Below are 18,218 nucleotides of genomic sequence, written 5' to 3'. Positions count from 1 at the left end.
AAGTGCTCCCCACGACAGGAACAGCAAGTAGATTCAACAGCATATCTGAAACTAGATTCTGTGACAGGCATGTCATAGGGTGCTCACCACGTGCCAGCCTCTGTGCTGGGTCCCTGGGGTGGAAACAGGTGAAGAGGACGAGACCTGCCATAGAGGGATTCAGAGTCTGGGAATTCAGCAGTTCCTGCTCTGGAACAGCAAATCTTTTAAATAAATGACTTAGACGGGAAGGAAAGCTGACTCTGATGGCTCCAATCCTGGACTAGCAATGGCTGGCGTTGGTCTCTGAGGTTCTTTACTCCATCTGCGTTTCTGCGGGTTGCCAATTTCTCATGCATTAGGGAAGGCTGGAGGGTCAAAATTGTGTAGCTGAGCAATGCTAAGGACCTGCTTCCCCTACATACAGTTAGGCTGCTGGACAAACCTAAGTAGAATTGCAAGAAAGGAGTGATGCCCAGCCCAGGACATAGTATATTTTATACGACTGAGGCCCCTGTTCAGCTTGGAAACATACAGGTCATGGGGGGTCGCTTGGATCTGAGTCCATGAGGGGCAGAAAGCAGAGCTGGTAGAGACCTAAATGGGACGTCTAGTTCCTGTCTGGGCATTCCACAGTCACCCCCTACCAAACAGCTGCTCTCTGTCTCAAGTGCTAGGAGATAGGTTTGTTCATTGTAGTGCTGACGGTTTGAATTTTGGGGCAGGGTTTGCTTTTTTCCTCATTAAACTGAGTCTTCCAGAAGGTACTTGAATAATTCGATGTAATAGTAAGGATCTCTTTCAGAGATTTTGTTTACTAACAAGCTTAACAACTGCTTTTCACTCCTGAACAATGTCAGACAGATGTGGTTTTTAAATCTCTCATTTTGGGGATGCTTAGATGGAGAAGAGGGGGGTTGATGCCCAGAGTATGACATAACTGGCCCCAATGACTGCCCACACACCTGTGGGCCTAAGTCTGAGGGGCACAGGGAACTGCTGGACACATGGCATTTACTCACTTCTCAGATAAGCTTTGCGTGGTTTTAGTGACACATCTGTCTCTAGTTGACATGGCCCCTTTTTCCCATCATTCAGCCATTCCTTCAAGGACATACCCGCTCCCCTTGGGTGGTTCAGCAGCTGGTTGGGAGGCAGACATGGAGGCCCAATATCATGGAGCGCGATGTGCAGAACACACGCCTGGGCCGTGATTCCTGCATCTTCCCAGAGAGACGGGAAGGAGTAAAGGCGGGAAGAAGGCCATAGAGTTCAAGACCCCTGAGTCAGCTCTGGAGGAATGAGGATGAGTTTACCAGGCTGAGAAGAGTTGGGGAAGGATATTCTGAGAAAGGGAACAGCATGTGCGAATGCAGGGAGGCTTTTGACTTTGCAACGACAGAGTGCTTATTTAGGGGTTGGGGGAGATAAGAGGTTGGAAGAGTGAGTGGGAAATGTAGCATGAAACGTGTTATGCAAAAGAGATGGAACTTTATGGCGAGGACAACGGAGAACTAATAAAGGGCTGTAAGCAAGGGAGTGCCATGATCAGGTGTGCATTTTAGAAATAAACATCTTTGTCTCCTCTTAGGCTTCGCGGCATCGATCGTGTCACACTCTGACCCCACAGCCCCGATCTTTTTGGCCGTTTACCACAAATCAGTTTCTCTCTGCTGGCTGAGTTGGCACTATCACACCTCCTCATCAGGGCTGGCATGTCCCTCTCTAGAACTGGCCGGGAGTGGAGAAGGAAAATGGGGCGTCTGCTGCTTGCAATACACTGGGCAACTGTCTTGTGCTCAGAGCAGCTGAAGCCACGGACTCTCAGGGTTGCTGCAGAAGGAGACCTGGAAGCTTTACAATCCCTCATCCTTTTCCGTCCAACAGAGCTTTTGTGCTTGTTGTTGGCGGTGAGCGTTCATCCCAGGGGGAGGCGAAAAGCATTGCCAGCTCCCTTCTCAGCAGGAGATTGAAATGGTGATATCATGAAAAATCCTCCCGTCTCCAGAGCAACATCCAGGCTGATCCCCACAGTGTACCGAACGGTCCTTACTTAATTAGAAGGGGTTTAGAGGAGAACAGTCAAGACAGAGTCATTAGCAATACATTCCTGGAAGTAGGATGCATCCCCTTCTTAACTTAATTGGATAATTCATTTCAAATTGGGTGTGCAATCACGACAGGAAAATGTTCGTATTAATAATACATATCTGAGATTGACCCCCGGTGCCAAGAAGCCTGGCCCTGGCAGAATTTTTTAATTCCCCAAAATAAATTTTGCGAAGATAAAATGATGTACTGTCTGTTGGAGTGAAGAAAGAACAAAAGTCCAGTAAGCGTTTGTATCCTGGAACTTTCTAGAACACCTATGTTGGTTACAAAATTCCGCAGAAGACCCATCTGTTCTGGACTCTATTCGGAGGTGTTTTGTGCATCGAGGGTGCCCTCTGTGCCCAGCTCTGGGTCTGAGTGTTGAGGGCCTGGTTTCGTTAGGTGGTGTTTTTTTCCTTTATGTCTTGTCAGCAACTCAGATGGTTTGAAGTACAACAGATGGCAACTGGGCTTTGCCTGGGGGCCGAGGGCATAATCGGGGCCTCTCTGCAAACATTTGGTCCCAGAAGCTGCCTAGAGACCCGTAGGGTAGCTGATGGCTCATGGAGGTCGTCCAGTCTGGTCACATGGCCCTGGGAGATAGCACCTGGCGCAGGGGTCCAGCCTGAAGGGGGGACACTGCAAGGTGATTGGGGAGGCTGCCTGTCTTACATGGGCTTCCAAGCAGCTTCCCTGTGGCACTCACTGTTCCTCAAATAGGGCAGTTGCTAAGAAACACCCCGAGTTTTGGGACTACCTTCAACACTGTGTTGATGAGGCTGCTATGCCTGGTGCTCAACTGCCAACACTCCGGCAGCCTGGCCAACTCTACTTACGTCAGGCTGTGGCCCAAGCCCACACTGGTTTGCCGGCGTGAGCCCTCCTGCTGCTGGGTTTCTAGCTGCAGGAAAATTCAGTGGTTGTGTAGACAAACTGACAAAACCCCTAGCATTCACAGAATCACCATCCACCCACAGGCCCAGCTGCTCCTCTGCATGGCCTCCTCCCCACCTGGGCTCCAACAACAGTTTATCTCAGTTCCTGCCCCAAGTTTGTGACACAAGGAGAAAGAAGCTCACATGTATGGAGCATTTGTCTTAAGGCAGGCACTGTGCTGGATATTTTTACATTTATTGGCTTGTTTTCTAACACACGAAATGCCTAGCGTTATGGTTGGGTATGGGCCCATTATAGAGGTGAGAATACTGAGTCTTGAAATTAAGTAACAGATCCAAGACAAAGCAGCTAGTAAGCGGCAGAGCTTTCCGCCTAGTAGTCTTGACCCCAAAGTCCGTGCTCAGGATTAGGAAGCTGGAAGATCACAGTTACAGAGCCATGGGCCCAAACTTGAATCCCATATTCCTCATATTGCTGATTATTACCCCAGGGCAGGCAGAGAGAGGAAACCAGTCCCCAGTGTTTGTTGTTCGAAATGACAATGGAAAAAGTGCTGGTAGCATTCTGAGCCAGCCGAAAATGTGAAATGATCATTCTAGAGGCCCCAGTGCACCCCAAACTTCCTATGTGTCCAGATGACACTTCCTAAAGAAAACCAATCAGAGCACCCCTCTGCCTGCGTGCCTCTCAGGTCCCTGTGGCTCCAAGAGACTGCAAACTCCCTTCACCATCTGGCCCCACCCGACTGCCTCCTCTGCACGACCCTGGCCCCACCGCTCTCACTAGCATCTAAGTGTCTACTCAGACGTCATCGTTGCGTGGGTGCTCCCTCTGCCTTTCCTGCCTGGCCATGCAGCTCATCCTTAAACTCCTTTGTGCTTCACCTCCTCCAGCTGATGCCTGCACTGGGTGTCACCTCCTCTGCTCTTCCTCTGCTGTCATCGTGCCGGCCTCCCTGACTGGGCTGGGCACTGGTCTTCCTTACCATTCCCAGCATGTCTGCGGCTCGGGCGCCTGCTGTTGCCCAATGAGGGTAGGCTGAACGAGCATGGAAACAAGCAAATATGCTTCTCCGTACCCTAGAAGGAAGTCTGTCATCTTTGAATGTCGGCGCTGGAAAGGACCTAACAAAACACCCTGCCCCCTGCTTGCCCCTCCTTTAGCAAGTGAGAACCCAAAAGGGGAAGTGATTTTTCAAGAAAATCGGTGGCAAAGCCAAAGCCAGGATGAGAATGCGCTCCCAGACCACCTGTGGCTCTGAGTCCCCCAGCCATCTGCCAGTGTGGCAGGAGGCCACTTGGAACTGGAAGGTCATTGTTGGTAACTGGAAGAGCACATGTACTGGGGAGCAGTTTTGCATTTTATTTTATTAACACTGGTGGCCTTTAATAAAAATACCCTTGGGTATTGAAGAAAGCCAGGAGAGAGACAAGACTCCGAGTCCAGCGAGCACAAGCCGCCGTGAGCCAACCCAGAGGGGGTGGGAAAATGCTCGTAACATCCAGCCTGAGCCCCCTGGGCTGGGAGTCCTGCGGGCTCCTCTTGTCTTCCGGGATTTCGGGCCATCAAGTGTAGAGCGCCTGTTCCCACTGCAGCTTAGCCTTGCCAGAGAAGAAAGAAATCTCAACCCAAACCACAAGGAAACATCCCCCGGGAGTCGGCCAATTCCGAGACCGAGCTGGAGCCCTTTATTGGCAGCATGCTATTCTTAGAAGTTGGAAGTGGGGTGCGCGTGGGTGTTATGTGCATGGGTGAGTGTGCACGCTCCAAAATTAAACTCAAAGCCCAGGCGTCACCGAACCCAGTGCCTACAGCAACAGGACCGTGGGACGGCAGGCTGTGCACTCAGGGAAGGCCGGGCCTCCCCGCCCCGCTCAATAGAGACTTCAAGAAGTAGGTTTAAGAGGGTATGTTTCCCAGGGCTGCTGTAAAAGTACCACAAACTTGGTGGCTCACAACAGACACTTATTCGCTCATAGTTCTGGAGACTACAGGTCTGAAACCAAGGTGTGGGCAGCACCGTGCTCCCGCTGAGGGCTCTCGGGGAGGATGCTTCCTGGCCTTTTCTATCTTCTGGTGGCTCCTGGCAGTCCTTGGTGTTTCTGGGCTTGTAGCTGCATTACTCCAGTCTCTGCCTGCCTTCACATGGCCTTCTTAGTGTGTCTCTCCATGTCCTTCCTCTTAGAAGGGCACCAGTCATGGAATTTAGTGCCCACCCTAACTCCATGAGGACTGCATCCCGACATCTTTAACGACTTACATGTGCAAAGACCCTGTTTCCAAATAAGGCCACATTCTGAGGATCTGGGTGGATGGGGGGCGGGGAGGAGGAGACACCATTCCCCTCACTGCCCAGGGGACAGGCTGCCCCATGAGAGGGTCCTAGGAACCCTTTCAAAGCTGCTCCATAGGGTGGGTGGCAGGTGTGAGGTGAGCCTGCCCACAACAAATTCCTGGCAGAGCCCAATGCTGCCAACCAGCTGCTCTGTGTCCCCTGGGTTCAGAAGGCGGGGAATGAGGAGGCAGGGGCTGCCACTGCCCATGCCAGCAGCAGTAAGACGCTTCTAGGACAGAGGCCGAATTCACTTCCTTCTCTGCTCCTCAGAGCCTAGCAAGGAGCTGTCCATATGAAAGTGCCTTAAATGTTTGTTGAAAGAATGTTTGCTTGTTACAGAGCAGGAACTTTGACTCCTACAGTGAGTACTTGTTCTGACTTTGGAGAGAGGACAGTTGGGTTCTGTGTCAGGAAAGAGTGAGTCAGACTGTGGTCTGGAAGGGAACCCAGATGAGGAGCTGAAGAAAGGGTGTTGGCTGGGAAGCTGGTGGCCTGGAAAGTCGCCTCTGCTACTGCCTAGTTTGTGAAAGCAGCTTGGAGCCTGGGGTCCCTCATCTATAAAGCAGGTACCAAAGGGTTGTGAGGCTTACGTGAGATAATGTGTAAGTCTTCTGTAAACTGTAAAGTCGGGTACCCGTAGGAGGAATTTAGATTACTTGGAGGCAGAATAAAATGGAAAGACAGTGTGAAACAATGAGGACGCTGTGCAATTACATCACTGCTTGCTAAGCGAAATTCCACTGGGTGAGGTCATGTTTTTGAGGACCTATATGAGCTGGGGGCATTGACATACGTTCTTTTAGAAAACACTACCCCATGAGGTATTTTTATTCCCCTTGTAGAGGTGAGCAAACTGAGGCCTGCAGAATTTCGGTAGCTTTGCCAAGGTCACCGTAAGTAGTGAAGCTGGGATTTGAACCCAGGTCAGTTCACCCAGTGCTGGTTCCACTTAGCATCTGGCCCATCAAGGCTCCTGGCCTGTGCCCTGGGCGAGCAGCTCTGCTGCAGCCTGCGGATGACCCGAGTTGCTGAGCAATGCTCCTCGTGCTCCCTGCGAGCACTTCTGCTGCTCAGTGGGGGCCATAACCAGGTTCTGTATGTGGACATTAGCTTCCTGTTGTTTCCCTGTCACCCTCATCTCTTGGACGTGGTCTTCTGATGGCCAGTCTGCTGCCGTGGGACTGCTGGGTCCCTGGCTCCTCAGGCAGGGTGTCCCATCAAAGCAGGCACCTCCTGTACCTAGGTGGGCAGAGGCAGTTCTATTTCCAGTTAAAGAACAGGCCTCAGGGATGGCTGGCCTCCCTCACCAGGAGCTAGAAATAACCGCTCTGACAAGAACCATGCTTCCTTAGCAGAAAGCTGGTTTTCCTGGGAACTCTGCAGTTACCCCACGGTTACTCGGGAATGCAGAGCCCCACGGTTCTGGCAAACTGAGCGGAGCTGAACCTCTGAGCCAACACCAGCTGCTTTCTGGGAGAGGGTGTGGGGGTGGACAAAGGGCTTCAGTCTTGGCTCTAGATAGAACTGGGTTCAAACTTCAGCCCCACCAGTTACAAGCTGCATGATCTTGGGCTAAAAAGCTTTTTGAGCCTGCTGCTTTTCTTTTTTTATTTTTTTAAAAAAATGTCTTTCAAGTAATACATATATTAAACACATTTTTTAAAATGTGAAAATGCAAGTAAGCAAAAAAAATTACAAATCAATGGTAAACCTATCACCATTAAATTTTATTATACACCTTTCAAAATTATTTTTCTCTTAATATACATAATTATTGCATTAAAATAATGGAAGATCTCATGTGTTGTTTTTATTTTAACTCAATGTATGTTTAAAGACATGAGAAAATGTCAACAATGTATTGTGGTCTAAAATAGTTTCATGGTTGGTATTCCATGGGAAGACCCAGCATTTAACGTACCTCTATGGGATGGGAAATGGGGCATGACCTCACTTCCAGTCAAGACCCTCAACTTCATCTTTAAAATGGGATCACAGTACCCATGTTGCAAGGTGGCTGAGGCAGGCCCTTGTAAATGCTTCTTTCCTTTGCCCTTTCTAGTCACTGGTTCCTTTCATGTACCACATCTACCACAGCAAGATGTATGTCCCCAAAATAAATCCATCCTGCTTGCCCTGCCCCAGGAGCTTGGTGGCACACTCAGGGCCAGCAGCCTGCATCGCCCTCCCTCAGCAGCTGAGCTGAGGCCCAGGACACAGCAGACACCATGGAGCTGGGCTGCTCCTGCCTGTCCAGGCAGGCGTTTCCTGCTCTGAGAGGCACTGAAGAACATCGGAGATCAGCTGGGGTGTCTGGTTAGTGTCTGCACCACTTGTCGGGCCAAACGGGGGTGTCTGTCCTGAAGCTGCCATGGCCTCTAAGTGGGACACGTGGATTCCGCGATTGTTTGCATCTGCTGCCACCCCCTTGGGCCACCTCCCCCCCTCCCACCCCTGATTAATTGGAGTGTGTGAGGTTTTCTTCACAGTGAATGTCAAATGCTGGCCACACTAAGCATGACATACTTAACTGTTAAGCCTTGTGTCTATTTCTTGTCTGAACCCAACTAAATAAAACATCATGTTTCCCCTGCTTGGTCGAAATATGTAAACCAGATGTAATTCTGTTTTCCATAGCCCCATCTTGTTATCCAGAATTGTGGACAAAGCAGGAGGAATATACACAGCCTTCTAAGAGATTTAATTTTGACTATGCAGTTGTCATTGGAGCTGATAGCGGTTTTGTTTCATGTTTGCTCAAATGGGGGGTGTAACAATAAATAATATGTACTAAGAGCTAGTATATATTGCAGGCGTATCGTGTGTGGCTGTTTCAAGTGTTCTGCTATAAGCTTGATATGGATTATTTCATTCAATTCCATGAGGCAAGTGGCAGGTCAGTCCCCATTTTGTAGATGAGGAAACTGAGGCACTTGGCTAGTAAGAGATGGGTGGCATTTGAACTCAGGCAGTGACTCTGGAACTCTAATCCCAGTGGCAGCCCTTGTCGAGTGGGTATTTATGGAAAGATGCACTGCTCTGTGCTCTGTATCCCGCCCTGCTGTGGGTGCTGGGTTAAGGAAAGGGTGGGCTATTTGCTCGGAAGAACCTTCTGCACAACCCTTCCTGCTTGCTTAGTGAGCTGCTGACAATTCTTGTCTCGAGAACAAGATAGGAAAGTCACAAAATCCGAGGGCAGGAGTCCTGCAGTTCCTGGCAGCTCCCAACTGGTAGAAAATTAAGGGGGGGACAGTAGCCATACTGATGGGGACCCACTCCTGGTCCAGCTCCTCCTCGAGGGGCACTGGTGAGAAATGAGAGCTAGGTAAGAAGTCGGAGGACAGGAAAGCCCCATGCATGCCCTTAGATCAAAACCAGGTTGCCTGCCAGGCCAGAGCCTCCATACACAGCCAATGCCCCATACGAGGATAAGTGAAAAGACAGTTTGTTAAGCTCTCGCAGGACCAGGGAGGTCGTAGGGGGCTGCATCTGGCCCCTGGGATCTGTCTTAGGGCTTTTCATCTAAAAATGTCAGCACAAACAAAGCACATGCAGGTACACGAATGGGACACAGTCACATGGAGCTGTAACTAGCCTGGGGAGCAGTCACAGAAAATTGGGCCCCTCATGGCATGACGTCACTGGCTTCCTGCCTTTGTCAGTTCTTTTCCCGGGGAGAGTCGTTCATTCGACAAACACGTATTAGGTTGGTGCAAAAGTCATTGCGGTTTTTGCAATTATTTTTAACCTTTGAAGCCACAGCTACTTTTGCACCAACCTAATAGTTAATATTATCCTAATAACATCACAATTAAGAAGCTAAATTCAAGTCCATGAGCATCCCTTCATTCCCTAGCACTGCATATAATTTTTAAAAAAAATCACAATACTTAATAGATTTCTAATTTACCCACTGCCTGGGCTTACTGAACAGGCTCCTTCCTGTTCAGTGGGAGAAGACAGCGCTGAGTGTGTATATGTACTGAAACACCCCCATGGACACACATAAGCACTTGTAAGCCTGGGACCTGGCACGGCAGCGGATAGCACTGAGAAAAATGGAATGTCACCTGCTCTCTCGGTGTTTTTTGTCCCTTTAGGGTGACATAACTGAGGGAGACTCTCTCGGGACACCTCAGTTGCCAACAGTAGCTGGTGAGTCAGGGTTTCTTTGCACCAACCACTCGGCTGTAGTCCTACGCCAGACAGACGGCTTGGGATTTCAGGCTCCTGCATTCTCAAAACACCAGCTTGGAAGCGGGGAGGGCAGGGGTAGTTTCAGGACCGTTCTTCCACTTTTGCCCGCAACTGCCACCCGGGATATGTAGGGGGGTGTTGTTCTCCCCTTCACCGAAGTCAGCCCGTCCTTGCTGCCTGTAACCTCCGATGGAATGCCAGGTCTGGGGTCCGTACTGGTTGTGAATACACATGTAATGGGACATTGTTAGCCAAGAGGCTGGTCCTGTGTGTGTGAAGGGAAGAAGATGTGTGCAACTGTTGCTCTTAAACCGCACTGGAGAGAGTCACTTAGCTCAACCAAACACAGACAGCATTTGCCAGGTTACCAGGCAACTGTAAGCAACAAATACTTGTGTCTGGGAGGAAGGGGTGAAAAAAAACAGACTTTTTCTAAACATCCTCATCACTTTTCATAGTAAGAGCCCATCCCCAAGCGTTCTTGTGTCCTGGGCTATCTCAGCCTGAGTCTTGTGTCACCTTTCATTGTGGCCAAGTGCTCTGGGGTCAGACTGGCCAAATACTAGCATGTGACTATCGGTAATATATATTCTCTGAGCCTCAGTTTGCCCATCTCTAAAAAGGGAGCAATAACAATTCCAACCTTTCAGAGGATTAAATGAGTCTAGAGTGTTCAAGTTCTTAATACAGCCTGACAGATACATGTGCTCAGCAAGTGCTACCTATCATTATGACCCTATTATACTGTGAGTTTTCCAGCAAGCTCCTCATGGGGAAACCTCCATTCAGAGACCACAAAGAAATCTTCAAACACACATGCCACAGATACTGTCGTGGGGTCTGCCCTGGAAGTGAAGTGATAAGGGGCTGTCAGTCCAGGTGCTAGGTATTCACCTCCGAGTCCACTTACCTACCTAGGTCCCCAGCAGGAGGCATCCTGGTGGGGGGCTTTCCTTACCTGCTCTCCTCATAGGAACAGGTATCCGGGTACAGAGTTGGGCTCTCAGACGGCTGGGCTGGAGCTGGGCTGCGTCACTCTGACCTCCTTGTTTCCCTCTTCTCACTCATTTCCCTTCCCAATCTTCTATCCTTACAGAGGTTTCAAAATATCCAGGTGCGTGGATCTAATACATCTTTCCTGTTGGTCTCTAGTGAAGCAAGACCCGTCCTGGTTCTTTCCAAAGGCCGTTTCTTCCTCCTTTTGGTCAGCTCCGTAAATTGCCCCCATCCTCGTCACGGTGTGACCTTTCCCTAAAAAGCTCTCTTGGTGTCCTAGTGGCTCGCCTTGTGGAGGCACTACTGACGGGCCCTTCCATGCATCTCCTTTTTTTACACTCAGGGGTTAGCATGTTATGGCAGTTGATGGGCAGCCATAGAAGGTTCCCACCATCCTCCATTTAAACATAGAAGATTCTTCAGATCCCTCATGCGTATGAGGGCAGTATGCTAAATGAAATAAGTCAGCCAGAGAAAGACAAATTCTGTATATCAGTTATATGTGGAATCTAAGAAAAAAAATGAATGTATAGAAAGAGAGTAGATGGATGGTTTCCAAGGGCTCAGGGGTGGGGGGAATGGGGAGATGCTGCTCAAGGGTACAAACTTCCAGCTGTAAGATGAATAAGTTCTGGGGACCTAATGTCCAGCACGATGCCTAGAGTTAACAGTACTCGCTTATATACTTGAAAGTGGCTGAGACAGATCTTAAATGTTCTCACCACCACAATTATCTGAGGTAATTATGTGAGGTGAAGGGTGTGTTAACCAACCTTATTGTGGGAATCATTTCCCAATACACGTGTATCAAATCATCACATCATATACCTTAAACTTATACAACGTTGTATGTCAATTTATATCTCAGTAAAGCTGGGGGGGAGATTCCTCATGTTCTTTTTTTGAACAGCTTTATTGAAGTATATAATTCACATTCCATCCAATTCGCCCAAGTATTTAAAGGATACAGGTCAATAGCTTTGAGTATATGTCCAGAGTTATGCATCCATCAACACATTGGGACATTTTCACTACTCCCCTAAAAACCCTTACCTTTTAGCTGGTACCTCTCAATTCCCCCATCCCACCTCCAAACCCTAGGAAATGACTAATTTCCTTCCTGTCTCTGTAGATTTGTCTATTCTGGATATTTTATATAAATAGAGGTAATCATACACTATGTGGCCGTTTGTGTCTGGCTTCTTTCACTTGGCATACTGCATTCAAGGTCCATCCATGTTGTAGCATGTGTCAGAACTTCATTCCTTTTTATGGCTGGGTAATATTCCATTGTAAGACTTTTACACCACTTTTTTTTTTTTTTTGGTCATAGAATAAGCGTTTATTATCAGAGCACCTCCAAAAACTGCCTTACTGTACCACATTTTGCTTAACCGTTTGTCAGTTGATAGTCCTAGGGGTTGTTCTTTGTGTTCCTTTTTATACATCATGTCCCACCTCTCTCTCCCTGAGATCGCCTTTCCATTCCGAACCTTTTTTTTTTGAGGTGAGGCATTTTTATCCTTTTTGTCACAGTCTCAAATTAATTATTGGTTTGCTTATGAATGTAATCCTTGCTCAGATATTCTGTTCTGAATACCATAATAAAATTAAAGGTTGGTTCTTTAAAAAAAAAAAAGTTTACAAGACTTGCCAGAAGAAATGATTCAGACCATAGTTTCTTTTTTCTTCTGGGTAATTATTTAGGCTCAACTAAATCATTCCATTGAGATGAATGTTCAACAGGCTGAGGATAAAATAGTTTTCCCCCAGGGAGAGAAATATTATGTGTGAAGAACCAAAAGAGCTTAGAATTTTAGCAGAGGGACATACCAGGCAAGGATGCTTTCTTTTTACTAGGAACTGACTCTGGATCAGGTGGCAGTGGTGACACCCTCAACCCTTTCCTGCTGAGAACAGTTTCTCCCTGGTATGTTGTCTACCCAGGCCAGTTAGGCCCGGGTGGTACTTTTAAGTTTCCCAAATTTCTCTGAAGGTTGGTAAGAGGTTTTCAATTTGGCTAGTGTTGAGTGTGGAATGAGGTCCGGAATGAGTGTGGAATCCCATATCCGGAGTAAATGGGATTTGGTGGGTTAAACTGCAGGCCCGATGACCACCAGTGTCCTGCTGAATGAATCGTTCAGCTTTGACTCTGATGTGCTCGGTACGTGAGCCTCCTGTGTATGGTGCTGAGCAAAGTTCTGCCAGGATTGGCATTATTGGGCTTTCCGGTGCTGAATGGAGACCTTGTGTGTCCCTCCCTCAAATGCCTGCGCTGAGGACTTGCTCCCCCCAAATCTCAGTGGCTTGGTAAATACGCCCTTCCCTCCTGACTGCCACGTAACTTCTCTTCTGGGGTTAGAGGATCCATTTAAAGACACAGGCAAGTTAGCAGGCCGTCATGTAACAAGAGGGAAGGCAAAAACAGAGACACCGAACTGTGATCACCAAAGGAACGTCAACGTTTAATTAAATTTCACCTCTATTATATCTTTGAAAGTTGCTGAGAGTAGAGCTTAAAAGTTCTCATCACAAGGATAAAAAAAATTGGTAGCTATGGGTGGTGATGGATGTTAACTGGACTTATTGGGACGGTCATTTTGCAATAAACGCAAATATCAAATTATGTCGCACACCTGAAACTAATGGAATGTTACCTGTCAGTTATATTTCGTTTAAAAAATTTTGTCTCTACTAAGGGGCTCTTTGATTCTCTGCTCCCAAATTTGTGTGGGAAGAGGAAAAAGCTCAGGTTTTAGAATGAGTCGATCGTGGTGGTTCTTGGGCAAATTACTCGCCATCGCTCAGCTTTGCTCATAAGGATGATAGCTGCCACCCTGCAAGAGGGTTAGTGTGAGACCAAATGAGATACGGGTACAGCTGAGACAGAGTAGGCGCTCAATAGGAGCTCCTTCTGAAGCTCTTCTCTCCCAGGTGATTTTTTTTTAACCCTCATTCATACCTAAGTTTTAGGAGGAACAGTTTATAAGGAAGCATGGAGTCCTTCCCCACACGATGGTGCTGCTACTTCCCTGTGCTTGAGGGAGACTATCTTTGTCCCCTTGAGCACCTCGGAACCCTCAAGCATTCAATAGATATTTGCTAAAGTTCCGATTTAATAAACCTCGAGAACAGCACAGCCTTTAAAATGAAGTCTGTTATCCCAAGGGGGCATGACAACTTCTGCAATGATTATTGGTTTTCATTTACTTCCTCATATTTGAGGGCCAGAGCCGTAAACTGAAGAGTCAGAAGTAGATAGTCACAACTTAAAATACTGGATGAGTGCCATAAATATCCATGTAGACAATTTGCTTTTCCTCCAGTGGCTTTCTTGGCAGAGAATGAAAAAAGGAACAAATGGGTACATGATTTAAGAAAACATGGTGGTGTTTGGTGGTGATAACATTTCTGTAATGCCTCCCGACTTACATAATGCTTTCCCATTATTACTTTCATTGAATTCTCACAAGTCCCAGAGGTGGGTAAGACAATACTGTATTATAGTTAAGGAAACGCTGCCTCTATCACTCACCTACCCTGTGGCTGTGTGGATTATTTAAGCATTCTAAGCTTACTTTCCTAAGTTTTAAAATGGGAGTTTCATGATACCTGCCTCTTAGGATTGCTGTACCGATTATGTGAGATAATGCAATGGACAATGCCAGCTACACAGTAAGTGCTCACTAAATGGCAACTGTTGTAATATTACGTATAATAATCCTCACTTCACAGAGAAAGAAACTAAAAATGACAATTTGCCAAAGACCACACACCATTATAACCGGCAGAACTGGAATGCAAATCTAATTCCGCCTCCAACGTTCGTCCTCTTTCCACCACACCTTCACCAAGATGTGTTAAATCAGGCATATGGCGGTGCTTCTGCCAGCACAAGTCCCCATTCTCATGAAGCTCATCCTCGGTTTCTCTGGTGCACTGATCTTTCTGATGTCTCCTTTTGTGTTATTCACAGAACATCATCAAGAAGGTGATTGGGCAGAAGTTTGTGTACAAGTTTGTCTCTTTCCCGGAGATACTGAAAATGGACCCTCACACGGTGGAGATCAGCCGGGAGAGCCTTTTGCTGCAGGACAGCGACTGCAAGGTGCCTCCCGAGGGCCGCGAGACGCACAGACACAGCTTGTCAGCCCTCAAAGGCACGAGCCGCAACGAATACATCCACTCAGGCCTGTACTCGTCCTTCACCATTAATTCTTTGCAGAACCCCCCAGAATCCTTCAAGGCCATCAAGACGGAGAAGCTGGAGGAGCCGCCAGAAGACAGCCCTCCCGTGGAAGAAGTCAGGACTGTCATCAGGTTTGTGACCAATAAAACCGACAAGCATGTCAGCAGGCCCGTGGTGTCCCTGCCCTCCACGTCGGACGCCTTTCTGGCCTCCTCCGTCTCAGCCAAGATCTCCTCTTTAATGTTGCCAAATGCCGCCAGCATTTCTTCCGCGTCGCCCTCCTCGTCTCGGTCCCCGTCGCTCTCCCCCAACTCACCCCTCCCTTCTGAACACAGAAGCTTCTTCCTGGAGGCCGCCTGCCATGACTCGGATTCCCTGGAGCCCTTGAACCTGTCATCGGGCTCCAAGACCAGGTCTCCATCTCTTCCCCCAAAGGCCAAAAAGCCCAAAGGCTTGGAAATCTCCGCACCCCCGCTGGTGCTCTCTGGCACCGATATTGGCTCCATCGCCCTCAACAGCCCAGCCCTTCCCTCAGGATCCCTCACCCCAGCCTTCTTCACCGCACAGGTAAGAGCCGCACCCAGACTCAGGGGCTTCGCAGAAAGGAAGGAAGAGCAACCAGAGACCCTTCCTTCTGCCCTTCAAGAGAGAATCCTAGAGCCCGTGTACCAGTCACTGTGTGAATGTGAAGGGAAGTTACTTTTCCACCCCCAGAGTAAGGTATCCACAAGAGAAAAGGTGGGGTATTGGCTACAGTGGGGTGTCTGGTGGCTTTCTTGCTTGCAGTGACCTGAAGTGATAGAAAGACAGAACATGTGCACACTGGCCATCAAAGCAGCCCCAGTCATTTCCTAGGGAAAGTTGAGCAGGCCACGTGACATTTCAGAAGGCCCCTGGGCTTTACGAAATTTTATGGCAGAGTCCTCTCCGGTGGGGAGCTTGATAAGTAGTCATTTGTTTTCTGTTAATAAGAAAATAGATGTTAAGCGATACATATGGCCACCGCAGTTGTCAATGTGGAGGGAGGTGTATTGTCCTGTGGTCCCCGATAAGTAGTAATAAGGATCATAAGGGCCATGTCAGACGGTGAGAAAGACTCTTCAGTAGAAGCAGTGCTGCTGTGAGAAAACCCTGGTTTGCGTCAGGAGGGAGAGGAAAGCAAATGAGGAACATGAAAGTCTGCAGTGTTACTGACGCCAAATGAGAAGGCGGCCTTTTCCTTTAAATGCCACCTTCAGATGCCCTTTCTTGTCCAGCTGGCACTTGCAGGGCAAAGGCAGAGCACATGCCTGGTAAATCCTGTTTCTGCTCCCACTGAAACATCGGATGCATTTTGGTGGCAGAGCTAAGCTCGTTGGCTTTGGGGTCACAGACCTGGATTCAGTTTCTGGCTACCTTGCTTGGCTGTAAGTGTGACTGGGCACGTGCTCTCTGAGCCTGTTTCCACGTCTGTGAAATGGATTATTGTGAGGATTAAATGGGGTGATGGCCGTGGTAAGAGAGCTAGCTACAACAGGCAGGAATTACTGTGGAGCTTTGCGGCGCCAGGTGAGGAGCTCTCTCCATCTCCTGCCTCTGTACTCATGGCCGTGATGTGCTTGCTGCATCGTCAGCAGCGGCACGTACTGGGCTCTCCCTGTATGCCAGGCACTACTCTAACACTGCACATGCATTGCCTCAGTTTGCCCCACGAACTACTGTTATTGTCCCATTTCTCCAGCTGAGGGAAATGAGGCAGTGGTGATCTGTCCAGGGTCACACAGCTAGTAGGTGACAGAAGCAGACTGGAACCCAGTTAGTCCATTCCAGAGTCGAGGCTCTTAACTGAAAGGCTCTTGGCATCCATTCCCACTGGGAAAATGCCCACTTGTCCCTGGTCGTGACAGTCCGTGGAGTCTGCAAAGCAACCCAAAGCAGCTCTTGGTCTCTTTCCTCTCTGCGGCTTCTCCCAAACTGGTGGCCCAGGGATTGCGTGTCAGCTCAAGCTGGTGAGCTGGAGGTAAAGAGGATGCCGCAGAGAGGAGCGCTCAGGGCTGTCAGTGGTCAGGATGAGCGTGTGTGTGCTCTTAAATCAGGCATTTTCTAACCAAGCAAAACTGTATGGTGACTAAGGACTGCTGAGTAAGTAAGACTCAGAAACAGAGGCTCCTGGAGTAGCTCCGAGAAGTCATGTGAGAAGCAGGACTTGGGGGGGGGGGGTCGACCCGAGGATCCCCTCCCCCAGCCTTGTTTGTGTTCACAACTATAAGGTTTAGAGGTCTCAAGCCAGGCCAAGGCCAACTGTGATTTCAGTATCTGCTTTCTCTCTGAGCCCATATCACCGTCTCTGAACAGAGTGGGACAGTTGCCATCCCTGCAGCTGTCTCGGAGGAAATCGATTCAGGCTAGCTCGGTGGTTTTGCACCTGGACACAGTGAATTTAGGGTGACTCCGCTCAGTGGGACTGAGGATGGTGTGGCTGGGCCGAGACGAGGGACCGTGGCATGTGGTATGGATACACGGTGGATGCAGGTGAATGGATGCAAAGCTCAGTACGGGGAGACAGAAACCACGAGACATGACCTCAAGCCAGGCAGCCTAGGAAAGCCAGATGGACCTATGCCTTGAGCAGAGGAGTGTGAATGGTCCTCAGCCAAACTCGGAGGGTTCATGCTGTGAAGTGTGAGTTAGCGGCAAGAGTCCAAGAAATGGGACCAGAGCTTCCTGAGGGAGGGAGGCAGAGGGGAGGGTGTGGACCCAGGACAGGAGAGTAAATGTGGGGGCCTGAGCTGTGAGGGCCTTTGGAAGGGGGGGAAACACACTAGGTCGTGCTCTGAACAGGTTCAAAGGAGTAAGGGCTGCCTTTGGGAGATGGAAGGATCTCAGGACTTGAAGTTGCCTCACCTTCTAGCAGTGTCAGCTCTACCTGGTGTGCCTGTGGGTGGCCAACGGTGGCTGAGCAGCAATGAGGGAGAAACCAGAGAGCAGAGAAAGGGCAGGACTCAAGCATTGGGTGGTTTGTCTGAGATCAGACAGGACTGTCACGTGGTTTGATCTTGACGTGACAAGCCTCGCGTCTCTTAGGATTCAGGGTAGGCCTGGACTCATTGTAGGAGTTGGATTCTCAGAGATTCTGTCCCCCAGGAACTGCTTTGTGTGCTCCAGAAACGAACCCACTCATGTGTCTCCCTCCAGTGGACAGTCAGAATCAGCAGCGGCTCTCTGAGGGCCTGGCCATACTGCTGAAGGCCACGGGCCTGAGCCTGAGAGATGAGACCATTTTCAGGCAGTCGCCCCCAGGGGACAGGAGTGAGACTTCCCTTTGCTCCTAGGTCGGCTCTGAAGGTTTCCTCTCCACCTGAAGGGGGCGGGGGCTTCCCCCCCACAGGCAGCCCTGACGTCTCACTCCTGTAGCTCACTGGTTTCCCTCCTGCCTTACACGAGTGTGACACATGAGTGGGTTCGTTACCACTTTGTCACAGAAGCTCTGTTCTGTTCTGTGTGCAGCGTGACACTGTTTGCACATAAACATTTGGTTACCTCTGGGAACCTCCT

The 18,218-nt window shown here is 49.0% G+C and overlaps 1 protein-coding gene across 1 annotated transcript in view; it reads left to right on the top strand.

Annotated features, from left to right (window-relative positions):
- The window catches only part of ELK3 (ETS transcription factor ELK3), a 64,812-nt gene that overhangs the window by 31,113 nt on the left and 15,481 nt on the right, over positions 1-18,218 (top strand). Inside the window, exon 3 of the mRNA XM_019732146.3 lies at positions 14,472-15,251. Within this exon, the coding sequence (XP_019587705.1) occupies positions 14,472-15,251 (780 nt within the window). The remainder of the gene's footprint in view (positions 1-14,471; positions 15,252-18,218) is intronic.

This window comes from Rhinolophus sinicus, chromosome 1, assembly GCF_057876585.1.
Source record: "Rhinolophus sinicus isolate RSI-liver-muscle chromosome 1, RSI-T2T, whole genome shotgun sequence".
Lineage (NCBI taxonomy): Eukaryota > Metazoa > Chordata > Mammalia > Chiroptera > Rhinolophidae > Rhinolophus > Rhinolophus sinicus.
The sequence above is the reverse complement of the archived record's forward strand: the minus strand, read 5'-3'. Positions and strand labels throughout refer to the sequence as shown.